We start from the raw sequence: 20,420 nt of genomic DNA on the forward strand, positions 1-20,420 counted from the left end.
ACATTATTTTAAATATAAAATCACAGTGTCAAAGAAGTCAACAACTATAAAGCCAGAAACAAGAAATAAGGACTCCATCTTTTCCAAGTCAATCTCGTGCCTGCTTTCCACTTTTATCCCAACAACCTGGCCTGATGCTGAGGCAGGCTTTAGATGCATATTATCATCATGATGCACGTATTTACACGATTCCTTTGTAATAACATTTAAAAATTTTAAAACAGAATACCTTGTTTCTGATGATAAAACATTTCATTGTGAGTTGAAATAATTGATTCCTAATACACGTTTTAGAACCATAAATTATCTGTACTTGTTTAAAAAATATTTTTAAGTAGATCATCTTTGTTCTTAGAGCATAAAGCATTTCCCATATAACGTCCTCTTGCACACTCACAGCCACTTTAACAATAAGAGATTCTCAAATAGCTTATAACATTCTAGTGAAAATTTTATTTTTCTAGCGTTTTTTAACTTTATATTTAAATAAACTTCTGGAGTTGATATGAAATGGCAGTTAGATCAGGTTGCTTGTTTTTGCTACCCATGGTTGAAAGATTGGGATGCTTATGCAAAAGTCTGTTTTCTACTAGGAGTCCTGAACTCCTGATTTGTCTCCTGATTTTGACTTTATATAGATGATTGAATTTGCCTTATGCAAAGCATACAAACGCAAAGTGTCTGTCAATTTTAAAAGTAGAAAGAAAGGAAGAAAGAAAGAAGGAAACAGACATTTGGCATTAATAACTCACTCCCATACAATCATTATAACAATTTGAGAAGAGAGCTACAAGGCTTTTTAAAATTCTGTTTGGTTCCAGAAGATCGTCTAATTCATGTCCCTCTAGAGATTTTAATTGCCACTTCCACAAGCTTAGAATGTTAGCTTATAAAGGGACTTGAGTTGGGGAAGGTACTAGTATACCCACTTAGAGAAAAAAAAAGACCAAAAGAGTCTATTCCATAAATACATTCATATGTATAGTATTTAAATATTTTTGACAGATTCTAATAAGGAAGTTAGACTTTTCGGAGCCATCTGGTAAAGCTATCCCCCTGGTACATAAATAAATCATGTATTTATAGGTTAGACATTCTGAGATAAAATAAAATCTCTTCAGATATAGATTTTAAACAGTTTTCATTTCCTTAAAAGAATAAACACTTCAACTTTGATTTTCACCCTATGCTTCTATATTCTTCAGATTGAGTGAAGGTATGTAACCTTTTAAGTTATGATCATCAGAAACCTCATTCTTGTCATAATCAAGATCAAGGTTAATCAATAAATTCCCAAACTGTATTTTTGGTTAAAATTTTTAAGCTTCTCCAAGAAATGGCATAGTTGGCAGTAAGATAAAGTAAAAACTTTAGAGGTAATAGAAATCTATAACACAGGAAATCAGACTCGAATTGAGTAGAAAGTTTTTTCAAGTTGACCAAACACAGAGCATGTGGATCAAACTGAAGTATTGCATAGTGATTTTGGAGGAATAATCCTGACCTTGAACACTTATCTGAGTTTTTTCCCCCATCACTAATATATTGTACTCCTCCATTTGGAATACCAAGAACTGAGTTTCACTACTGTGTTAGAGTATGAAATATAGTGTCCAGCTTCAAGTGAGATCTTTAGGAACCTTCGTATTCCGTGTGTTCTAGGAGAGATGCTGATGAATCATCTGTGGAAATAGAATACCATGAGTAACCTCAACATAAGAAGCAATCTGGATAAAGATGAAAGTCAAATATAATTTAAGTTATATACCTTTTGGATGAGTGATTTTAGTCTTTCTAGGAATTCTTTGGGTGGTTTTTTCTCATAAGAATCACATGAAGGACATGTCTAGAAATCAATGAAAGAGTAATAATCTTCTTTAAAGCTTTTTTCCTATTTAATAAAATGTTCATTCAAATTTTATGTTTTCCAATTAGAGACATAAATCATGTTCACTGAAAAACTTTGAGAAGCACATAAAATTGTTCAGAAAATAACAATGAGAAAAATCACTTGTAATCCCATCATTAGAGATAACCACTGCAGTGTTTTGATATGTATCCTCCCAGTAATTTTTTCTTTGCATTTGTGTTATCTACACTGGCTATTAATTTACCTTTGTTGTAACACAAGCATTTCCTACATATTAAATATTCTTCAAAAATATATCCCATAATGTTTGCTTTGTATTCCTACATAGGATTGAAGTATTACTATTTTGGGGCATGTAGATTGCTTCTGACTTTTCACTGTTGTATACAATACTGCAATGGACATCTCTGAGTAATTTTTCATGTACATCTTTATTTTATTCAAAAAATTACTAAAAGTAGAATTACTAAATTAAAGGGATAAAAAAATTTAAGGCTTTTGATATACGTTATAAAACTTTTACGTCTATTCACATAGAACATTCTTACCATTATTGTGCATTGTTAAAAATTTTAATTGAAAAAAATAGGATTTCCTATCTTAACTTGCATTTATTTGATTATGAAGAGATTAAACAATTCTTCACATGTGCATTGCCCACTTATATTTCTCTTTTTAAAAAATCCTTGGTTTATATTCTTTACCCTTATTCCTGTTGAGATACCAAACACCAGGCCATTGCTTGCTGTTTAGCATCTCTAATGCCGGTTTGATGTGTGGTGAGAGATATTTGACTGAAAGATAAGAGATATAAGTTCTAATTCTCATTCTGGCACTTAGTATTCGTGGAGCTTGGGACAAGTCACTTAATATCCTTGGTCTCACTTTCCCATCTATCAAATGAAGGTGCTTAACTGGATAATTCTATGTTCAGTGCCAATATTACCATTTTATGGTCTTTGATATTGGGTTTCAAAGACATGCTCAACTCTTTTCTTCTTTGAGGAAAGTTTTAGAGGGATACTTTTCACATTGCAACCTGGTCAAGCAATCAAAGGAAATAAAAATCATTTTGATATTGTAATTAAGATTTCATTTGAATCACATGTGAAATTCCTTAGAGGAGAGAGAACTGATAGAAAAATTTCTAGTAATTTATCTTATGTGTTTATCCACTGGTTTTGATTAATGCCTGAATTACTCATGAGATTATCTGCATTGCTCATGAGTTGGCGTAAGAGGAAATATACAAGAGGTTCTCAGGGACCACAAAACTAGGGATTATTGAAATTCCCCAGCCAAATAATGGGGTCTACCCATTCAAATGTAGTACTGACTCTGCAGTTGTACAGGACAGTAATAATATTCTTTAAAAGAGGAAAGCAATGTTTGAGATTTATCCTGGTGTCTTGTAGGCTACCTCTTTTCTTTCAGGAAAACTGGGATCTAGCTCCTGTTAATAAGGATATAAGTTATATGTGATCATATAATGAGAGCAGAATATATTTTAACTCTTAAGTCACAATTGGATTCTCTGCCTAATGACTTCCTCACCTTGAAAGCTATATTAATTATTCCAGCTACCAGGGGCTGTTAGCAAATTCTAATTGGATTTCTGGACGCTTTCAAGTTTGTGGACTGAGAAGTGGTGACTTTGCTTCTCAAAACACACTCTATATGATAAGGTATAACATGTAACTGGAAGGAAGGCACTGGAGGCTCTGGCTGTGTGTGTTTTTGTGTGTGTGTGTGTGTGTGTGTGTGTGTGTGTGTGCGTGATGTAATAGATATAGTTAGTAAGTACAAATAAGTTAGATGACAAATGACAGTCTTACCAGTTTATGTTTCTGTCTTTTCCCTGCATTTGTGGGAGGTAGTTTCCTCTTCAGCTGTTTAGTTAATACATTAATTATCTTTTCATTGTCTCCGGTATTTGCTGACTTTAGTTGGATCTTCTGAAAACATGAAAAAGCCGACCGCTCACAGTGTCTCTGAAAGAGAAATAATTTGTATAGATGTTAATGAAAGTTATTCAGAAAGTAAAAATGACCTTCCCAATCCTCTTTTCCTACTTCTACTGCAGTGTCTTGGGTCACATTTATTTTAGCAGACAAATGAGGAATGATTTCATGTCCTACTTAATCTTTGGGCTAAAGAGCAGACTCTTGTGATATAAAATTTCCCCATGTTAGGGGAGAGAGGACATTTCCCTGTCTCACAGACAAGAAGAGGGAGCTTTGCTTTGCCACAGTTCTTTATTCCTAATGTCATTTTGAGGTCTGGGTGTTGGGCAGGACTTGGTATTTCATAAGGGAGAGTTAGTTTGGTTTTAGAACACACTTTATGAATTATGAGGCTCTAAGAGACATTGTGACTGGTGGCAGCTTTGGGTGAGTTACGCTGTAGTCTGATTAAGAATCGTTTCATTTGTCTTTTGTTTCTCTCTACAATGTACGTAGGAGTATCTAACAATGATATACATGTCTTGAGCAGCACCTTATCCTGTACAATGCCTGGCATAGTGTCTTGTTGCTAGTGAGTGCTCAACAAATATTTGTGGAGTGGACAAATGAAGTAAGTGAGTTAAAGCCCCTCCTTTGGGGAAAGGAAGTGGGTGCCTACCTCTGATGGCACATTCCATGCCTAAGATTCAGTACACCTGCTATAGAACATGCGTGACTTTTCTAAAATCCTATTCACACTCTCAAGTCCATTAGGGTGGGATCTGCCTGAATCAAGCAGTCAAGGAACAGAATTTGAGACATGCCTCCCCCGCAATGGGCAGGAAGACTGTCCCTTAGAACGTAAGAGTAATGTCTCAGAGCATGGAGAAGTGGGCAGATCAAGGATCTGTCAAGTCAAAAACTTGACTCTTGCTTTAATCAAATAACCGGTGACTAGTGAATAAGTCAAAATGTTAGAAGTTGAACTGAAAATGAAATGGAATTGATTGGAAGAACAAAATTTATACTGATTTGTTGAAAACATTTTAATGCTGATCTAAGAACTTGTATCCAGGTTACTTTTTTCTTTCAGCAAATGTCTGTATATGATGCTATCCACCACCCTAAAGTTGCTATATCTTCATTTCACCGGTGTATATGGAAGTTACCGCCATGTATACAGAAGCCTCAATTTTTCTCAGTTCCTACAAGGGCCGTCCTATATACAACAATACTACCTGAGTCTTCCCATGACAATCAGCTGAAAATAGCATCTGGCCTGCTTTGCATTTTCCAACCTATATGCTTACCCATTATGAATGTTGATTAATAACATGCATCTTTAAGACACAACCCCATCAGGTTTGCTTTGCATACGTGGCCACAAGCCGAGAACCAGCTTATCTGGTTTCCTTATATCAGAGCAGCTTGCCTCTCATAAGGGCGAGATAGTGTCCTTTACATATGTTTGCCAAAATGCTTATTTAATAGAAACTATATATAAATGTTAATTATAGCACTTTTTTTTCCTTGAAAACCACATGTTCATGTTTGTTGAAGTTTTTTCTTTTCTCTTCTTTTTGACCACAACCGGCTTAACTTACTGGAAAAAAATAATATTCATATTTAAAGAGGTAAATTTTCCAGCTGAAACTGAAAACACTAACTGTTTCATCCGTGATGATCTGAGAAACCAGCATTTCTCACAGAGACCCATTTTGCTGAGTTAACATTTACATGTGGATGTTGAAAGAAAATTAGGTTCCAAAGAACTATAGGGGCCTACCAAATGAACTCCCTTGAGACAGGTATCGCCAAGAGTGGTCAACACAAGCAAGCAAAGATTTTGCACCTGAGAAAGCCTTTCTGAAAACCTCTGAATGGCATCTGGACACCAGTGCCTGTATTGATGGGGCTGTGCTTTCTCTCCTGCCCTTCCTTGTTCACCTGTGTCAATAGACATTGGAATTTTGCTTTGTGCTTTCTGCAAGCAGCAGAGCTATCCCTGGCAATCTGTGGTCCAGGACAAATACCTGCTGGATTTGGCTTCAGATGCACAGTAAAGGCAGCCTCAATAAGGAAAAGAAGCAAAGGAGCTGTTCTGCTAAACTGCCTTAAGGATGTGTTGAGAAGAGGAGTAGAGAGATTAACTTCGATTCAGGCAGCTTAGGTTCCCTGTCACTCAGGATGACCCCGAGTTCACGTGCAGCACTACCATCTGGGAGCAGAGCCACTGTTTTGCTTTGCTGTGCCTTGCAGACTTAGAGGGCAAGGCTTTGTTTCCCTCATCCTTTAACACCTGGAAACATGAGGAGTTATCCGTCCTACATTAGTTCTGCAGAATCGAGGCAGCAGTAAGGAAATCAAAAGCAAGAGTAACAAACCACTCTTTTTAGCTAGTCAAGTGCTGCTTTTGCAAGGAGGTGCACTTGGCTTTGTTGATTTGCAATTGAATATTTGAAAATATTTGCTTCCTTACAATTTATTTTTGACCTACTTAACGTTTCTTTCTTTTTTTCTTTTTTTTTTTTTTTTTTTTGCAAAGAAAGCCCTGGCCATTCACACTACGAAGTCTTGCTAACTGGGTAAAATTACCTTTGTCCTGCATACAAACTAGGTTTATATCAGGGTTCCTCAACAGTGGCACTGTTGACATTTTCAGATGGATAATTCTTAGTTGTCAGGACTGTCCTGTGCATTCTAGAATGTTTAGTAGCATCCCTGGCCTCTACCTACTAGATGCCAATGGAAACCCCACACACACAATTGTGCCAACTAGAAATTTTTCCAGACAATGCCAAATGTTCTCAGAGGGCAAAATCACTACCAGATGAAGACTACTGATTGTATGATTAGAAAGAGAAAGAAAGATGCCTGGTGAGGCCAATTAGCAACCTTAGATGATCACTATATATCAACATTTATATGCAACATTTAAATGAACTTATTTTCATTAAACTTGTTAATCTTTTTAACTCTTTATAGACTCTGCTTTGATGCTAGCCCTGAAAAACTTGATATAATGCTACTGTGGCCTTGAACTATTTTCTTCTCTCCTGGGTTTGCCTGCCAGCATAGCTTAAAGACCTTAGTAATACCATTATTCACTTGTATCATAGCCAGCATTGCTTGATCAGATTATCAGATAGATACAGTGTCACTGAGACAAAATCCTGTCATTATAAGATAAAAAAGATCTCTGTTTAACAAAGGATATAAAGGAAGTACCCACTGGATCAACTCAAGTTAGAAAGTGGGATATCTAACTTGGAAAGTTAGAGACTGAGCTAAGAATCTCCCCAAAGGACTCTAACCACAGCAGTTAGACAAAAGGCATGAGATGCTAAAAAAGATACGTTTTGATAATTAGGGCATTAAGAAATAGTCTTACTTGTTGGAAAAGTCTTTCCAATGAGCTGAATGTGCTACTTTCATTTTAGGTATTGCTTATTAGAAAAGGACCTAGTAAATGAGAGTGGTTAGGTTCAGAGCTAGAGAGTGAATTTTAGAGAAAAGCAATAGTTGTGACTCATTCACTTTCTAAACTTCTACACATAGTCATTTACGATAATTGTTTTCTTTGCAATGTATCTTCCTAAGTCTCCCCTTTGTAGTGTCCTAATTACTGGTAACACTTTTATAGTTATTCTAATTTATGCAGTTAAAGGTCTGTGACACTGAAAACATTTCCCCCAGTTGTGTTTATATCCTCAGGGTACCAAACCTGAAGACTAGATCGAAGTTACCAAGGAAAAGATCAGCACATAGCACACTTGAACTGTACGCTAGGATAGGCCTCTTCTTCCTGGGACCTAATGGATTTAAATGGCTTAAGAGAACAGGATGACTTGTTGTAAACCATCCTTTCAAAAGACCTCACCGAAGGCCAAAGACAAGACTCATTGAGGCCAAGGTACATGGGAATTATATTCTAAAGGATGGCCTTGATTTCCACACTACCATTCTTCCATGCCGTGCTATAATGTATTCCTTCTTTCTTTCTTCCCTTCTTTTTTTATTCCTTCCTTTCTCTCTTTGTCTCCCTTTCTTCTTTCCTCCCTTTCTTTCTTTTTTTCTTTCTTTCTTCCTTTCTAGTTATTAAAAGGTGAATTCTGCTTCTGTGGTATGTGTCTATATTTCATACATAGGTTTACAAAGAGGGCTCAAGAACTTTCATGCACAAGGATTCTTAAAATGTAATTAGTTGGTCATTGTTCAGAAAATGATCATAGTGTAGATTTATTTTCTAGTTTTGTATTCTATCTCAACAATACTACTTGAGAATACTCTTAGAGATATTTGGAGATAAAAGTATATCTTGTAAGGTATGTAGTGGTTTATTGGTTGGCTTGTTGGTGAACCAATGAATATTTGAGCAAAATAGAAATAACTATTTTACCAATTATTAAACCCCGAAATTCATGGAAATTAAGTATATTTCTAAATAATCATGTTAATGCCTCTCTTAATTTGATTTTAAAACATGTCAAATTTATTTTCACAAATAAATTCAACTGGTCTTACCTTTACATCTTCTGGAGCTGGCAGAAATTCAGGGTCCTAGAGCAAAAGAAAATTAGTTCTGAGTTATTTATATAAGTCAAAAAGCTCCTTTTATAGTAATTGAAGAATATTATTTAAACTTTTTTGTGACAAATATGGCCTTACCAAGTCATTCACATAGTTTTTCAGCTGATCAACAATATCTATAAGTTGACGCAGTCTAATCAAGAGGCGATCTTGCCCTTGGAAGCTTGATTTATGGGCCACTGTCCCTGAGAAGAGGACCATCAGGCAGATGACTATTCTCTCCATGTTGCCAGGTCTGGATCTCGTAAGTACTAATAGAGCAAGACCTTGGTCTCAGTTTTCACCTCAGTTTGTGAACAGGCTGTCAGTAAAGCTATCTATTTATTCATCCTTCAGGGAGAGATAAAGCCCTCCCATTGCAGCCTGGAAATCTTTGTAAAATGGATGAATGTGAGTAACTCTTTTTTCTTTTCCGCTGGCTAGGTATACGTGTGCATGTGCTAATGCGCGGGGGCAGGGATTGATGGAGTCAACGAAATGTGCCCCATCTGCATCTTAGACAGGAAAAAGAGAGAAATGGGTGAATTCCAATTTTCAGCATGAATCAAGAAGTGTGCACAGTAAATAAAAGCTACTACAAGACTTCAAAGAAGTAAACAAAATACTTTGATGTCTCCTTCTGTGCCTCCCTGGCATCTTACCTGTTCTCCCTGACAGTCATAAGGGCACTTCAATAATGAGTAAAGTGGCAACATGTGCTTTCTTGCAGGATTTTTTCTTGTGGTAGTAACTAGGCTTTTTGACTGAAATCGTCCAGTATTCCATCATAAAGGTAGGAGGAGAGCTACCTTTTAGGAAATTTTAAATATCAGGGGTATTTTCCAAATTAGCAAGAATATTTTAGGTTCTTAATCAGGTTAAATGGTTTAAAGTAGAATGTGCTCCAACTCTTCTCCAAAGCATCTTTAAGTAACATTAATCTCAGCTTCTAACATTTTACTTAACAATCTGATTTATACATATCGTCTTATCCCCCAATCAAGATCTCACTCTACCTTCATTCAAAAGAAAGAAAAAAAAGAAACTCTGTAATGTCTATCTCTTCTATATAATGCATCAGTTAAATGAATGAAAAGTGCTAATACTCATTCCTCTCTAAACCAAAATTTTATTTCAAACAGCAAAATCCAAAAATACCCATAAGTGACTCTTTTTCTCTTCGGGTGGTGTTACTTATTATTTTCTCTGGGTATGAACAACACATTTCTAACTATGACAGATAGAGGTTAATAAAAAGCTCAAAGTCCAGAAGTGGTTTTATCATCCTCCTCTCTGCTGCTTCTCCTCTCCCTGCTACTCTTCACTCATTTGAGAAAGCTGAATACGATATTCCAGAAACATAGAAGTAGTATTGTAGCTAGTCAACTAGGCCTTACAAATAAAACTCTTGACTATAGATTTTGTTTATCCATTTATTTCTTCATCTGTTTCATCACAAGCTTACAGCCATACTTTTTTCTAAAATGTTATCTGGCTAAGATAAATTGGACTTTGGACTTGATTTGCTTTGAAGGTTGTTTGTAATCTTTTTACCATAAAATAAAGGTATCAAGGTATCTTTTTACCATAAAATAAAGGTATCAAGAAGTCCTCCCTATAATCATTAAATTCCATAGGGGAGGGTTCATGTGTAAACCCATGAAATACATATGGACTTGGGGTTGCCAGTTGGCACCTCAAGATTGCCTGCATCACCTTTGTGCATGCTTTCTGTATCTGCTAGAGAGATGTGAGTCTCCTTGAAGACACTAACCACAGTGTTCAAGAGCTCAATTTCTAAAGCAAAGTGCTTGAATTCAAATCCAGGCCATAACAATTAATTGTACATATGACCCTGGATATGTTATTGCAAAAAGAAGGTAAGTATAGAATCTAATCATAGGGTGTGATGAGGCTTAAATAGACATTCCAAGTAAAAGGGCCAAGTACAGCACACAATAAAATCCCAGAAGATTTGTGTGCTGACCGTGGATGAGGGTAGAGAGGAGAATTTATAGAAGCCTGGAGACTCTAATGGATCCATGGAAGGAAGAACATGGGCAGGTAATCCAAAATACAAGGGTGTTCCTCTGCTGGTCATGAAAAGGTCAATAGTCTTTGGTGCTGCTTAGAGAGAATCACTCATCCCGACTCTGGAGTGCCTCACTACCACCCTAGACACCCCAGTTGCTCCCTGAGACCTCCCAGCCCTCTGCAATCCATCAGCCAGCATGCCAGGATCTCCAAGGTCCCACTCTAGCCTTAGGACCCAAGAGCTTTCTGAGTCAGATCCCCTGCTTTAAGTGGCATTTCAGTTGTTAAGCATTTTGAATATCACTGCTGGTATAGTAGGCTGAGTAATAATGGCACCCCAAAGATGTACACAACCTCATCCCTGGAACCCGTGAATATGTTACCATCACAGGTGACAAAAGGGACTTTACAGATGTGATTAAATTAAGGATCCTGAGATAATCCAGATTCTCCTGGGTTATCCGTGTGGCCCAATATAATCACAAGGGTCCTTATAAGAGGAAGGCAGGAGTGTCAGAGTCAAAGAAGATGTGTTGCCAGAAGCCGAGGTCTGAGTGATATGGGGCTAGAAGCCAAAGAATATAGGTAGCCTCTAGAAGCTGGGAAAGATGGGGAACAGGTTCTTCCCTAGAGCCTCCAGAAAGAATGCAGCTAACAGCTCAGTTTTAGCCCCATTAAGCTCATTTTGGACTTCTGAAATCCAGAACTGTATAATAACGAATTTGTGTTGTTTTAAGCCACTGATTTTGTGGTAATTTGTTACAGTAGCTGTAGGAACATTACACACCTAGGTATGGAATTTTTACTCTTGGAAGAAGGGTGGGAAAGAGGAAAGGATGATAAGGAGAGAACTAGTAAAGGCTGGAATTTGGTTTGTTGGGCTTTGGAGGGTGCAGGTAGTGGGGACAAGGAATCATGAAGAAGAGAGGGAAGTAAGATTAGTGTAACTACCATGGGGTATGGGATATTAGGGAGAAGAATGTATAATGACTTTCCTGAAAGTCTCGGTGTATTATAACAGCTTCTTCCTAGCTCTGAGAAGGCTTGCTCAGGAGTGACAGTGTGTTTCAAAGTTATGGAGCCCAATTTGCATTGCACTTGAATTTATCACTGTGTTGAGATGGAACTTAGGGTGGGAGTAAAGAGGCTCAGATTTGCTTGAGTTATGTATTCTGCTTAGAAATACTAACTTTATTGCTACCTTTGCAGCATCATTTCATTGGGGTGTTAATGTATTTTTACTCTTTAAATTATAATCTTTTTTATTATTTAGATTCAGTCAGTCCTGCCGTTAACACTTGTAAGGAAAATGAGAATTTATTTCACTGTGACTAAGATACCAGGGCACAATGTGAGTATAACAAGAACTTTGTGTTTCCTTATATGCGATTTTGTCTGCAAGAAATACTAGGTGAATGCAGAATCCTGCATCCAACCGAACCGAGCCATATAGGAATGTACAAAATGTACACACACCTCAAACACCCACCAGTCACCTCAGTTTACTGCGTGTGTGATGAGCCCCACCTGTCCACATCTGGTGTTCCATCCTGGGAACCCTCTGTTGCCATTTCTCAATAGCTGGTAGCTGCAACCTCCATGAACAAACTTCAGGTCTTTTTCTAGGTAAAATGCCATATTTATTGTAGTATTTATGTGTTTCTTAACCATTTAACATGTGTAAGACTGCTGTCTTTTTTATTAGGTTCCTGTCATCTTTTTAATGTGTCACTGACAAAGTTTTAGTGTTGTGCCCCTAATCCCATTTCCCCCATCAGCTCTGTGGTTGTTATTGTGCGATTTTATATAGTGTAGTTGATTTTTAGAAAAGTGTATGTCACAGTGTACCGGAACTGACCCTATTTTGTCTGGAAGTGTCACACTTAAGTCTCAACAGCATCTAGTTACATCCAGGTAAAGAACAAGACTAGGATAAAGGATTTATTCCTAAGAAAGGAGAAAAGGGGGACGAGGGAGGAAGGCAGAAAGAATGAAAAACAAACTCTTTCTTATTTTTACACATGGCTTATCTGAGCTCAGATTTCAAAAACCCTGGTGGTACTGCTCCTCCCCTGGCCCCTCCCCATTAGCACAGGGAAGCTCATCTTGGCCTCCATGAGCCTCCTGAAATTATTTGCAAAATGTTGTGTTTATGTTTGTGGGAAGAAGAAAACCTTAAATTTCATTCTCTTCTCCAAGGAATATCAGGCAGCTGCTATTTTTGTTTTCTAGGTTCCAGAGACTTCTGTGAAGGGCAGTGCAATCCACGCTCCTTCAGCACGTCCACAGCACTGTGCACAAGAGCGACAGCTCCAAACTTTCTGTACAGGACAAGTGAAGGGACAGCAGTCTGGCTGAAGTTACACTTGTGTAGTAAGCACCCTGCTTTTACTTAGCTGCCATGTTTATTTGGTACCTTGGAGTGAGGTGTTGGGTTCTGCTAGATGCCTTCTTTCCAGGAAGATAACCCAGGTCGTCACCATGAAAGCATGAAACTTTAGTCACCCACCCGAGGGGATTCGTGGACATATATCAAGAATTTCTCGAATGGACTGTGCTTATAGACCCCCTGGTCAGTGTAGGAAGGAGGCCAGGGCACTGAAGGAAGGCTTCCAGCAGGGAGAGCAGGCTGAAGGTGAGAGGAATAAAGGGAAGGAGGGGCTGAAGTCTGAAAATGAATGCTGCTAGGTCATGGGGAAAGATGTGCCAGGTCTAAAACAGTGCTAGTCACTCTCTGCACCCAACTCTTCTGCCCTGTCTATACAGCTCTTCCTTGTGACCGCTGGGTGTCAAATACTCCCTTTCTGCTTTCACTTGCTTTGGCCGCTCATGGGTAGGATTAGATGTCCTGCCTGGCAAACTCTGCAAAGAGAGGTCTCCGGTGTTTAGAGTGATATATGTTATTAGAATATGTGCCACTCTGACATGCCAAAGGTATTCAAACAGGTGGCTTGTCTATAGACAACTATGACACCCATCAATGAGGCTAGAGATCAGATGTCCATCATTCCACGACCATCAGGCATAAAGGATGGAGAAAAAGAACCAGAAGATCCAAACTGTCCACCCAAGTTCCATCCTGACCCCACAGCACGAGATGTGACACGTTCCACTGGACTCAAGGCCTGCACCTGTTTCCTTCCTGAGGGTGAGGGGCTGCTAAAAACATCTTCTGTCTTGACCTTGCAGCTCCCAACACATGGTCATGAAAATAAAGAAGTACACCATTGGCCTTTGCTGTGTCCTCTTCCTAAGTTGTCTGCTGAGTTCCTCATTCATAGGAACCTCCTCCCCATGTTCTCCAAGGGGCGGCATCAGGATCTCAGAGAGAGGAGTCTGCAGATTGAATGCCACCCTCATTCTGGACAGTTATTTCTGTTTCTAGGGATGAGGATCATTTTTTGGAAAATCACTACTTTTCATCGTTGTATTTACAAAACTAATACGTGTGTGTCATAAAACAAAGAATTCAAAGAACATATAATTGTGTAAAGTAAAAAGCAAAATTTTAAATTGCTCTCTTTTCTTCCCTAATTTTCACTTGCTGGGGGCACTCTTGAGAGTTTACAAAGTATCGTTATAGACTCTTTTCCTAGGTACTTAGAACAACAGAGAGGCATAGATATAGATACATACATATTGAAGGAAGTAGAATTATAAATGGACGTAAAGAAGTATAGAAAAACAAATATAAAGATATAGACATAGAAAAAATGTGTTTTTACATAAAAATTTAATCTTACCATACATATTCTACAACTTTCCTTTTTCACTCAACAATATGTCAGAGACAGCAATCCATACAGTACTCACACAGAGCTATCTCATTTAAATAGGTAGATTGATATTCCATTGTATGGCTGTATTATGATTTATCTATTTATAACCCTGCTGATAGACATTTAGAGTGTTTCCAATTTTTATCTCCTACAAACAGTGCTGCAGTGAACATCCTTAAACATCTATGTCTTTAGCATATGTGAACTATATTTCTTTTAGGTACATGTCCCACATTTCACGTCCTGAGTGGAAAGATTACATCCTTTTAAAAATGTGATAGAAACTGCCAAATTGCCCTCCGACCTGTCATACCAGTTTATATTCCCACCAGCAAAAGAGTCTCCTTTCCCACTCCATTCTCACAAACACATTTTTTAATAAATACTTTATTCATTTTTTTAATTAATTAATTAATTAATTGGTTGCATCGGGTCTTAGTTGCAGCAGGTGGGCTCCTTAGTTGCAGCTCGCCAGCTTCTTAGTTGTGGCATGTGAACTCTCAGTTACAGCATGCATGTGGGATCTAGTTCCCTGACCAGGTATCAAACCCAGGCCCCCTGCATTGGGAGCGTGCAGTCTTATCCACTGTGCCTCCAGGGAAGTCCCTCATAAACACTTTATATTGTGAATGTTTTAGATGTTTGCCATTATGCTAAGGCAAAAAAAAAAAAGGCAAAAAAAATTAGTATCCTATCATTGATTTACCTTTCTTTGATCAATAATTAAGTTTGGCATATTTCATATCTCTATTATCAGTGTTTTTTTGTTTTCTTCTGTGAAAAGCCTTGTTCATATTCTTTGCCCATCTATTGGGTTGTTTCTTACCTGTAAAGGCTCTTTTTCTCTTAAAGATATGTTAAACATGTTTAAATTATTTTGTCTGTGGTGTCTTTTGCCATACAGAGATTTTGTTTTTATGTTACTGGATCTGAGAATCTTATGTTTTATGACATAAGCTCCTATTGGATATCAAAAATGTCTCTCCTTCCATAATAATAAATGGTAGAAATTGGTTTAGTCTTCCTCTTGCTTGAGAAATCCTAATGCCAATGAGTCACTATGAATTTAGGAGTACTTTTAAATGAATTTGCATTTAATTCATCACAAGACTAGTTACATACTTTTTTGAAAGTATGAATAATACATGTATGGTTGAAAATGATTTAGTTTATAAACAGTGGCCCACACATCACTGGATTCATGGCACCTGAATACCATCGTTTTAGAACAAAGTTGGATATGATATATAATTACTATATAAGTCTAATCTTATACCACACCCAAGGGGACAAAGCACTGCAGAATCCTAACATGGCATCCGAGCCATCAGTTGTCGATTGTGTTTGCTACACTTTTAGTGCTGAGTGTTTTATTTTACTTAGAGTCTTCAAATATGGATTCTCCATGTACAACGTACACGGTAGCTCTATAATCAAAATTGACTGATTAACAAAGTGGACAACAGGAAAACAGTCTCTGAGATTTGCTCAGTGGACTCAAAGGTTGCCCTGAAATCAGCCTTTAAACTGAAAAATAGTTACACCTGAGAGCCACTTCTGTCACTAATAAAGGGGGTGGGGTATCTCTGGGAAAAGACCTTGGACCAGTCGAAAAGATACTAATACTAATAATTATTAGAGCAAACACTTATATAGTTAAGTGCTTTACAGACATTATCTCATTTAAAGCACCAACATGAGATGAGGTACTATGATTATCCCTCCTTACAGATGAGGAAATCAAGGCACAGCAAAGTTGAAGTGATTGGAGGACAACTGTTTGCAGAGCTTGACCATTTCTCTCCATATAAGGAAACTGCCACTGGTGCCAAGGCCATTGGGTTATAACAGAATAGCCTCTGCAGTTCGTGAGACCCCATAATGGGATTAAACCGCCATGGTGATGCTTCTGACATGTGGATTTGGAGAGAGGTGAGGAGTCCTTTTGCAGAATTATTCTTGGTGGTATCCAGAATGTAAATGTATATGTTGTCAGAGTTAATTAAATAATCAGCTTCCGATCTGGGTTGGAATATCCAATTGCCTGTCTTTTATTTTACCCAACCTGGTCCAGTGTAAGATTTGACTTTTTATTACACTAAGTGTAATAATTTTCTGGCATTTTATACCCATACAGGAAGAGAGAAAGAAGTGAATAAACCCTTGCAATCATTTGGATCATGAATAGCAGAGACAAAGTCAATCAGGAAAATCAGCTATCTTGACAACTTAATGGCCAAAATGTGATTAAGTTAGTTACATGTATTTAATCAATTATTGTTCATGTGCCATGTTTTTCAAGCCTTCTCACGGTAATGAAAACATCAGAACACTCATCTTCTGCGCCAGTTAGCTTCCACAACTTTAAAATAGACACTGAGGGGGCAATCAGTACAGAGGAAGACAAAATAAACGTGCTTACAAAGAGAGCCAACTAAAATTAAATCTTCATGAAATTAAGAGACGGAAGCCTCAATGTTTTGGTATATCCACAGTTAAGTCATCACAGGGCACGTCAGTGTATTTAAAAAAAGTTGTCTGTTACTTCTGCCATCTGTATATGTATCACCTGGAAGCTTTAATGGCATGACAGGGATGAGGGACTCCTGCCCTTGACTTGATTTTCATCCAGGCCTCAGAATGACTGCTTTGATCCTTGCTACTATGTTCAGAGAATAATTTTTAATGGGGTTAGTGTTCAGGTCAACATTTATTTTTATTTATTTATTTTTACTTTTTATTGGAGTATAGTTGATTTACAATGTTGTGTTAGTTTCTGCTGTTCAGCAAAGTGAATCAGTTATACATATACTTATATCCATTCTTTTTTAGATTCTTTCCTCATGTAGGTCATTACAGAGTATTGAGTAGAGTTCCCTGTGCTATACAGTAGGTTCTTATTAGTTATCTATTTTATATGTAGTAGTGTGTATATGTCAATCCCAATCTCCCAATTTACCCCTCCCCCCTTTCCCACCCCCGGTAATGATAAGTTTGTTTTCTACATCTGTGACTCTATTTCTGTTTTGTAAATAAGTTCATTTGTACCATTTTTTTAGATTCAACATATAAGTGATATCATATGATATTTGTCTTTCTCTGTCTGACTTACTTCACTCAGTATGACAACCTCTAGGTCCATCCATGTCACTACAAATGGCATTGTGTCATACTTTTTATGGCTGAGTAATATCCCATTGTATATATGTACCACATCTTCTTTATCCATTCCTCTGTTGATGGAGATTTAGGTTGCTCCCATGTCCTCGCTATTGTAAATAGTGCTGCAATGAACATTGGGGTGCATGTATCTTTTTGAATTATGGCTTTCTCCAGATATATGCCCAGGAGTGGGATTGCTGGATCATATGGTAGCTCTATTTTTAGTTTTTTAAGGAACCTCCATACTGTTCTCCATAATGGTTGTACCAGTTTACATTCCCACCAACAGTGTAGGAGGGTTCCCTTTTCTCCACATCCTCTCCAGCATTGTTTGTAGATTTTTTGGTGATGGCCATTCTGACTGGTGTGAGGTGATACCTTATGGTAGTTTTGATTTGCATTTCTCTAGTATTTAGCGATACAGGTCAACGTTTAGGATGGAGACCTTAGAAATGTAAGGATTAAGGTGTCTAGAGAAGGTCCTCAGTAATTATGGAGAACAATGACCCCAGCAGCCCACAATCCAAGTGAACCACAATACCTAGAAAAGTTTTGAGTGTCCACCTCTCCCTCCTTTGATCTCCTCCTGGCTTTCTCTCTGGATCTCTCTCTTCCCCTTTTCTCTTTTGTTGCTCATTCACTCCCAGTTTCTCCTCCTCTTTTCTTCTCTCTCCCTGGCTTTGTTTTCTTTCATCCTAGTTTGTTTTTTGTTCAAATCCTCACACCATGTATGTTTCTCATAAACTCATAACTAACACACAATAATAGTTTATTAAATTTCACTTATTATTGGTTGGAGTCTTCCTGAGAAAGAGCTCAAAGAGGGATTCAAGAAAAAGACATTAGAATTAAAAGTCCTTGATAGCAGAAAGCTTTATGTGGAACAAAAGTGTGACATCCTTCACGCTGTGTCCTCTAAGAGCATTAAACTACGTCTGGGGAGGGTCATGAGGTGACTTGATTGAGATGGAAGGATGGTCTCAGTCACATGTGACAGATTGGAAGGAGTTTGAAGACCCAAGTGGACGAAGATGAGAAAAGTACATTGAAAATATGTTCTGTGCAGTGCATGTGTTGGGCACTAAGTAATGCCACTAAGGTGGCATTCGGTGAAATGCCACAAATAAAGTGACATTTCAATAAGGTGAAATTTGACAGGGTTTTGTGTGATTAACAAACATCCATAGGAGTTTTAGAGACTCATTATCTCAGCTACGACAAGGAAGTGATATTGCTGCTCTGAAAGGACTCCTTGGGGGGGCTTCCCTGCAGGTGAAGGGGAGGGAAAGTAGGCAGGGCTTTGTGCCTCTCCACCCCTGCTTCAATCAGAGAAAATCTTCTTTTATTTGTTCTATACATTGCGTCCTGTGTGAGATTTAGTTTGAAAAAAGGTTTACCCACTAGGGAAAAAAAAGAAACAGTTTTAAAGTGACTGATGGTGTTCCCTATTTGTAGAGCCCAGGGTGGTGGTATCACCTACCTGTGCCCAGGTGTTCTGCCTTGGATAAGGAAGCCATGCCATGGTCCACAGAGGGCATGGAAAGCCCACTTTTGCACTGTGGTTAATTGGCTGCTAATAGATATTACAGTTAACAATTTATTGGGCGCATACTATGTGCCAGGCATTATTCTGATGATTTTTGTCCCTATTCTATCTTTTAGTTATTACTGTATTAAATCAATTCTTGGACAACACATTTGTATATTTATGTCTTGGAAGCCAGGCTGCCCTTTATAATCAATGGCAACTTACGGTTAATAAAGTCCAATTAGCCACCTACCCTCACATTTATGAGGTAACTGCTATTGTTATACATTTTACAGATGAGAAAACTGAGACACAGACAGTTTAAGAAACTTGTCCAAAGGGGCACTTATAAGAGGTGATGTGATGGCTACTGCTAAACATCAAGATTGCTACTGACTAGGTAATAAGATGGGCTAGGATGATGCCTGTTAGTGCTGAGAATAAAAGTTTTGATATGGGAACCATGATGAGGGTGGCAATATATCACAGCCATAATATGAAATTATGCATAACTTGTCGGAAAAAAAGAAGACTAAGTCTTACCTTTCTGTATATTTTCTATAAACTCTGCCCTCTCTAACTTCATTATTCACAGTAAAAATTATCTATTAATGAATAAGATGATGAGAAGGTTTTTTGCCTTTAAAGGTTATAACTTAGGTAAGTCCATCAAAACTGTCTTTGCACATAGCAGGGACCCATTAAATGTTAGTTCCCTGCTTTTTTTCAGGGGTCAAAAAAACTGTCTTGTGGATCATACTTTTAAAATGTCATGGTGGTGGCTACCACCTCGGATATTAAATTTATTTGCTAAATAGAAGTAAGGATGGGGGAATATTGCAGTTAGCGCTTTGATGATTCCAGTTGATTTCTAAACAGATTTATGATGTGTAGAACAGTTTTCCTGACTACTCGAGAAATAGGAGAAGCATTTAGGCAATGGAGGATCGTCTACGATTTTTTACTGTAAGTTCACTGGAACATCATGGAGGGAAGGTGAAGAGAATTAAAATTAATAGCTATGATCAGGGACAGAATGTCTTGATTGTTAGAAAAGTGAAAAAGAACAAAACCAACAGGAGAACTCAGTAGACGTCCACTTTGTGTGAGCGTGAGGTGGGGAAAATACAGTTTCCCTGTCACCTAGTGAGAGCAACTAGGCCAATGACGTGAGTTTAGCACACGTCACCTAAGAGGTCTGTGGCTTAGGAACATGCTGAGTCAATTTGCTACTTGAGAATTTACATCACCTTGATAGTGGACTTCCCCAAAAGTGGAATTCTAAGCAACCTCACATCCCTACCTGGGGAGAGCAGAGATTTCCTTTTTCCTCTGTCTCTGACTGTCCAAATCATGCGATGGATACAAATCAGACCTCATTCCCTCCACCCACATTTTCCTTTACATAATACCACAGTAAGATTTTTCCTACAGCTTAGTCACTGGTACTTTAAACAGTATTCTGAAAATTAGGAGGCAAGGTGACAAAACTGCTTTCAAGGAATTTTTTTTAATCTCTAAATTGAGGATTCTTA

The 20,420-nt window shown here is 37.8% G+C and overlaps 1 protein-coding gene across 1 annotated transcript; it reads right to left on the minus strand.

Moving 5' to 3' along the window:
- Positions 1-1,658: 1,658 nt before the first annotated feature.
- Positions 1,659-13,776, minus strand: IL21 (interleukin 21). The gene is made up of 6 exons (XM_060147065.1): positions 13,599-13,776; positions 8,482-8,654; positions 8,338-8,373; positions 3,706-3,861; positions 1,769-1,846; positions 1,659-1,682 (listed from the first exon to the last, which is right to left on the minus strand). The coding sequence occupies exons 1-6, from the start codon at positions 13,774-13,776 to the stop codon at positions 1,659-1,661; spliced, it is 645 nt and encodes a 214-aa protein (XP_060003048.1).
- Positions 13,777-20,420: the final 6,644 nt, after the last annotated feature.

Source organism: Lagenorhynchus albirostris, chromosome 4 (assembly GCF_949774975.1).
Source record: "Lagenorhynchus albirostris chromosome 4, mLagAlb1.1, whole genome shotgun sequence".
In the NCBI taxonomy this organism is placed as follows: Eukaryota; Metazoa; Chordata; class Mammalia; order Artiodactyla; family Delphinidae; genus Lagenorhynchus; species Lagenorhynchus albirostris.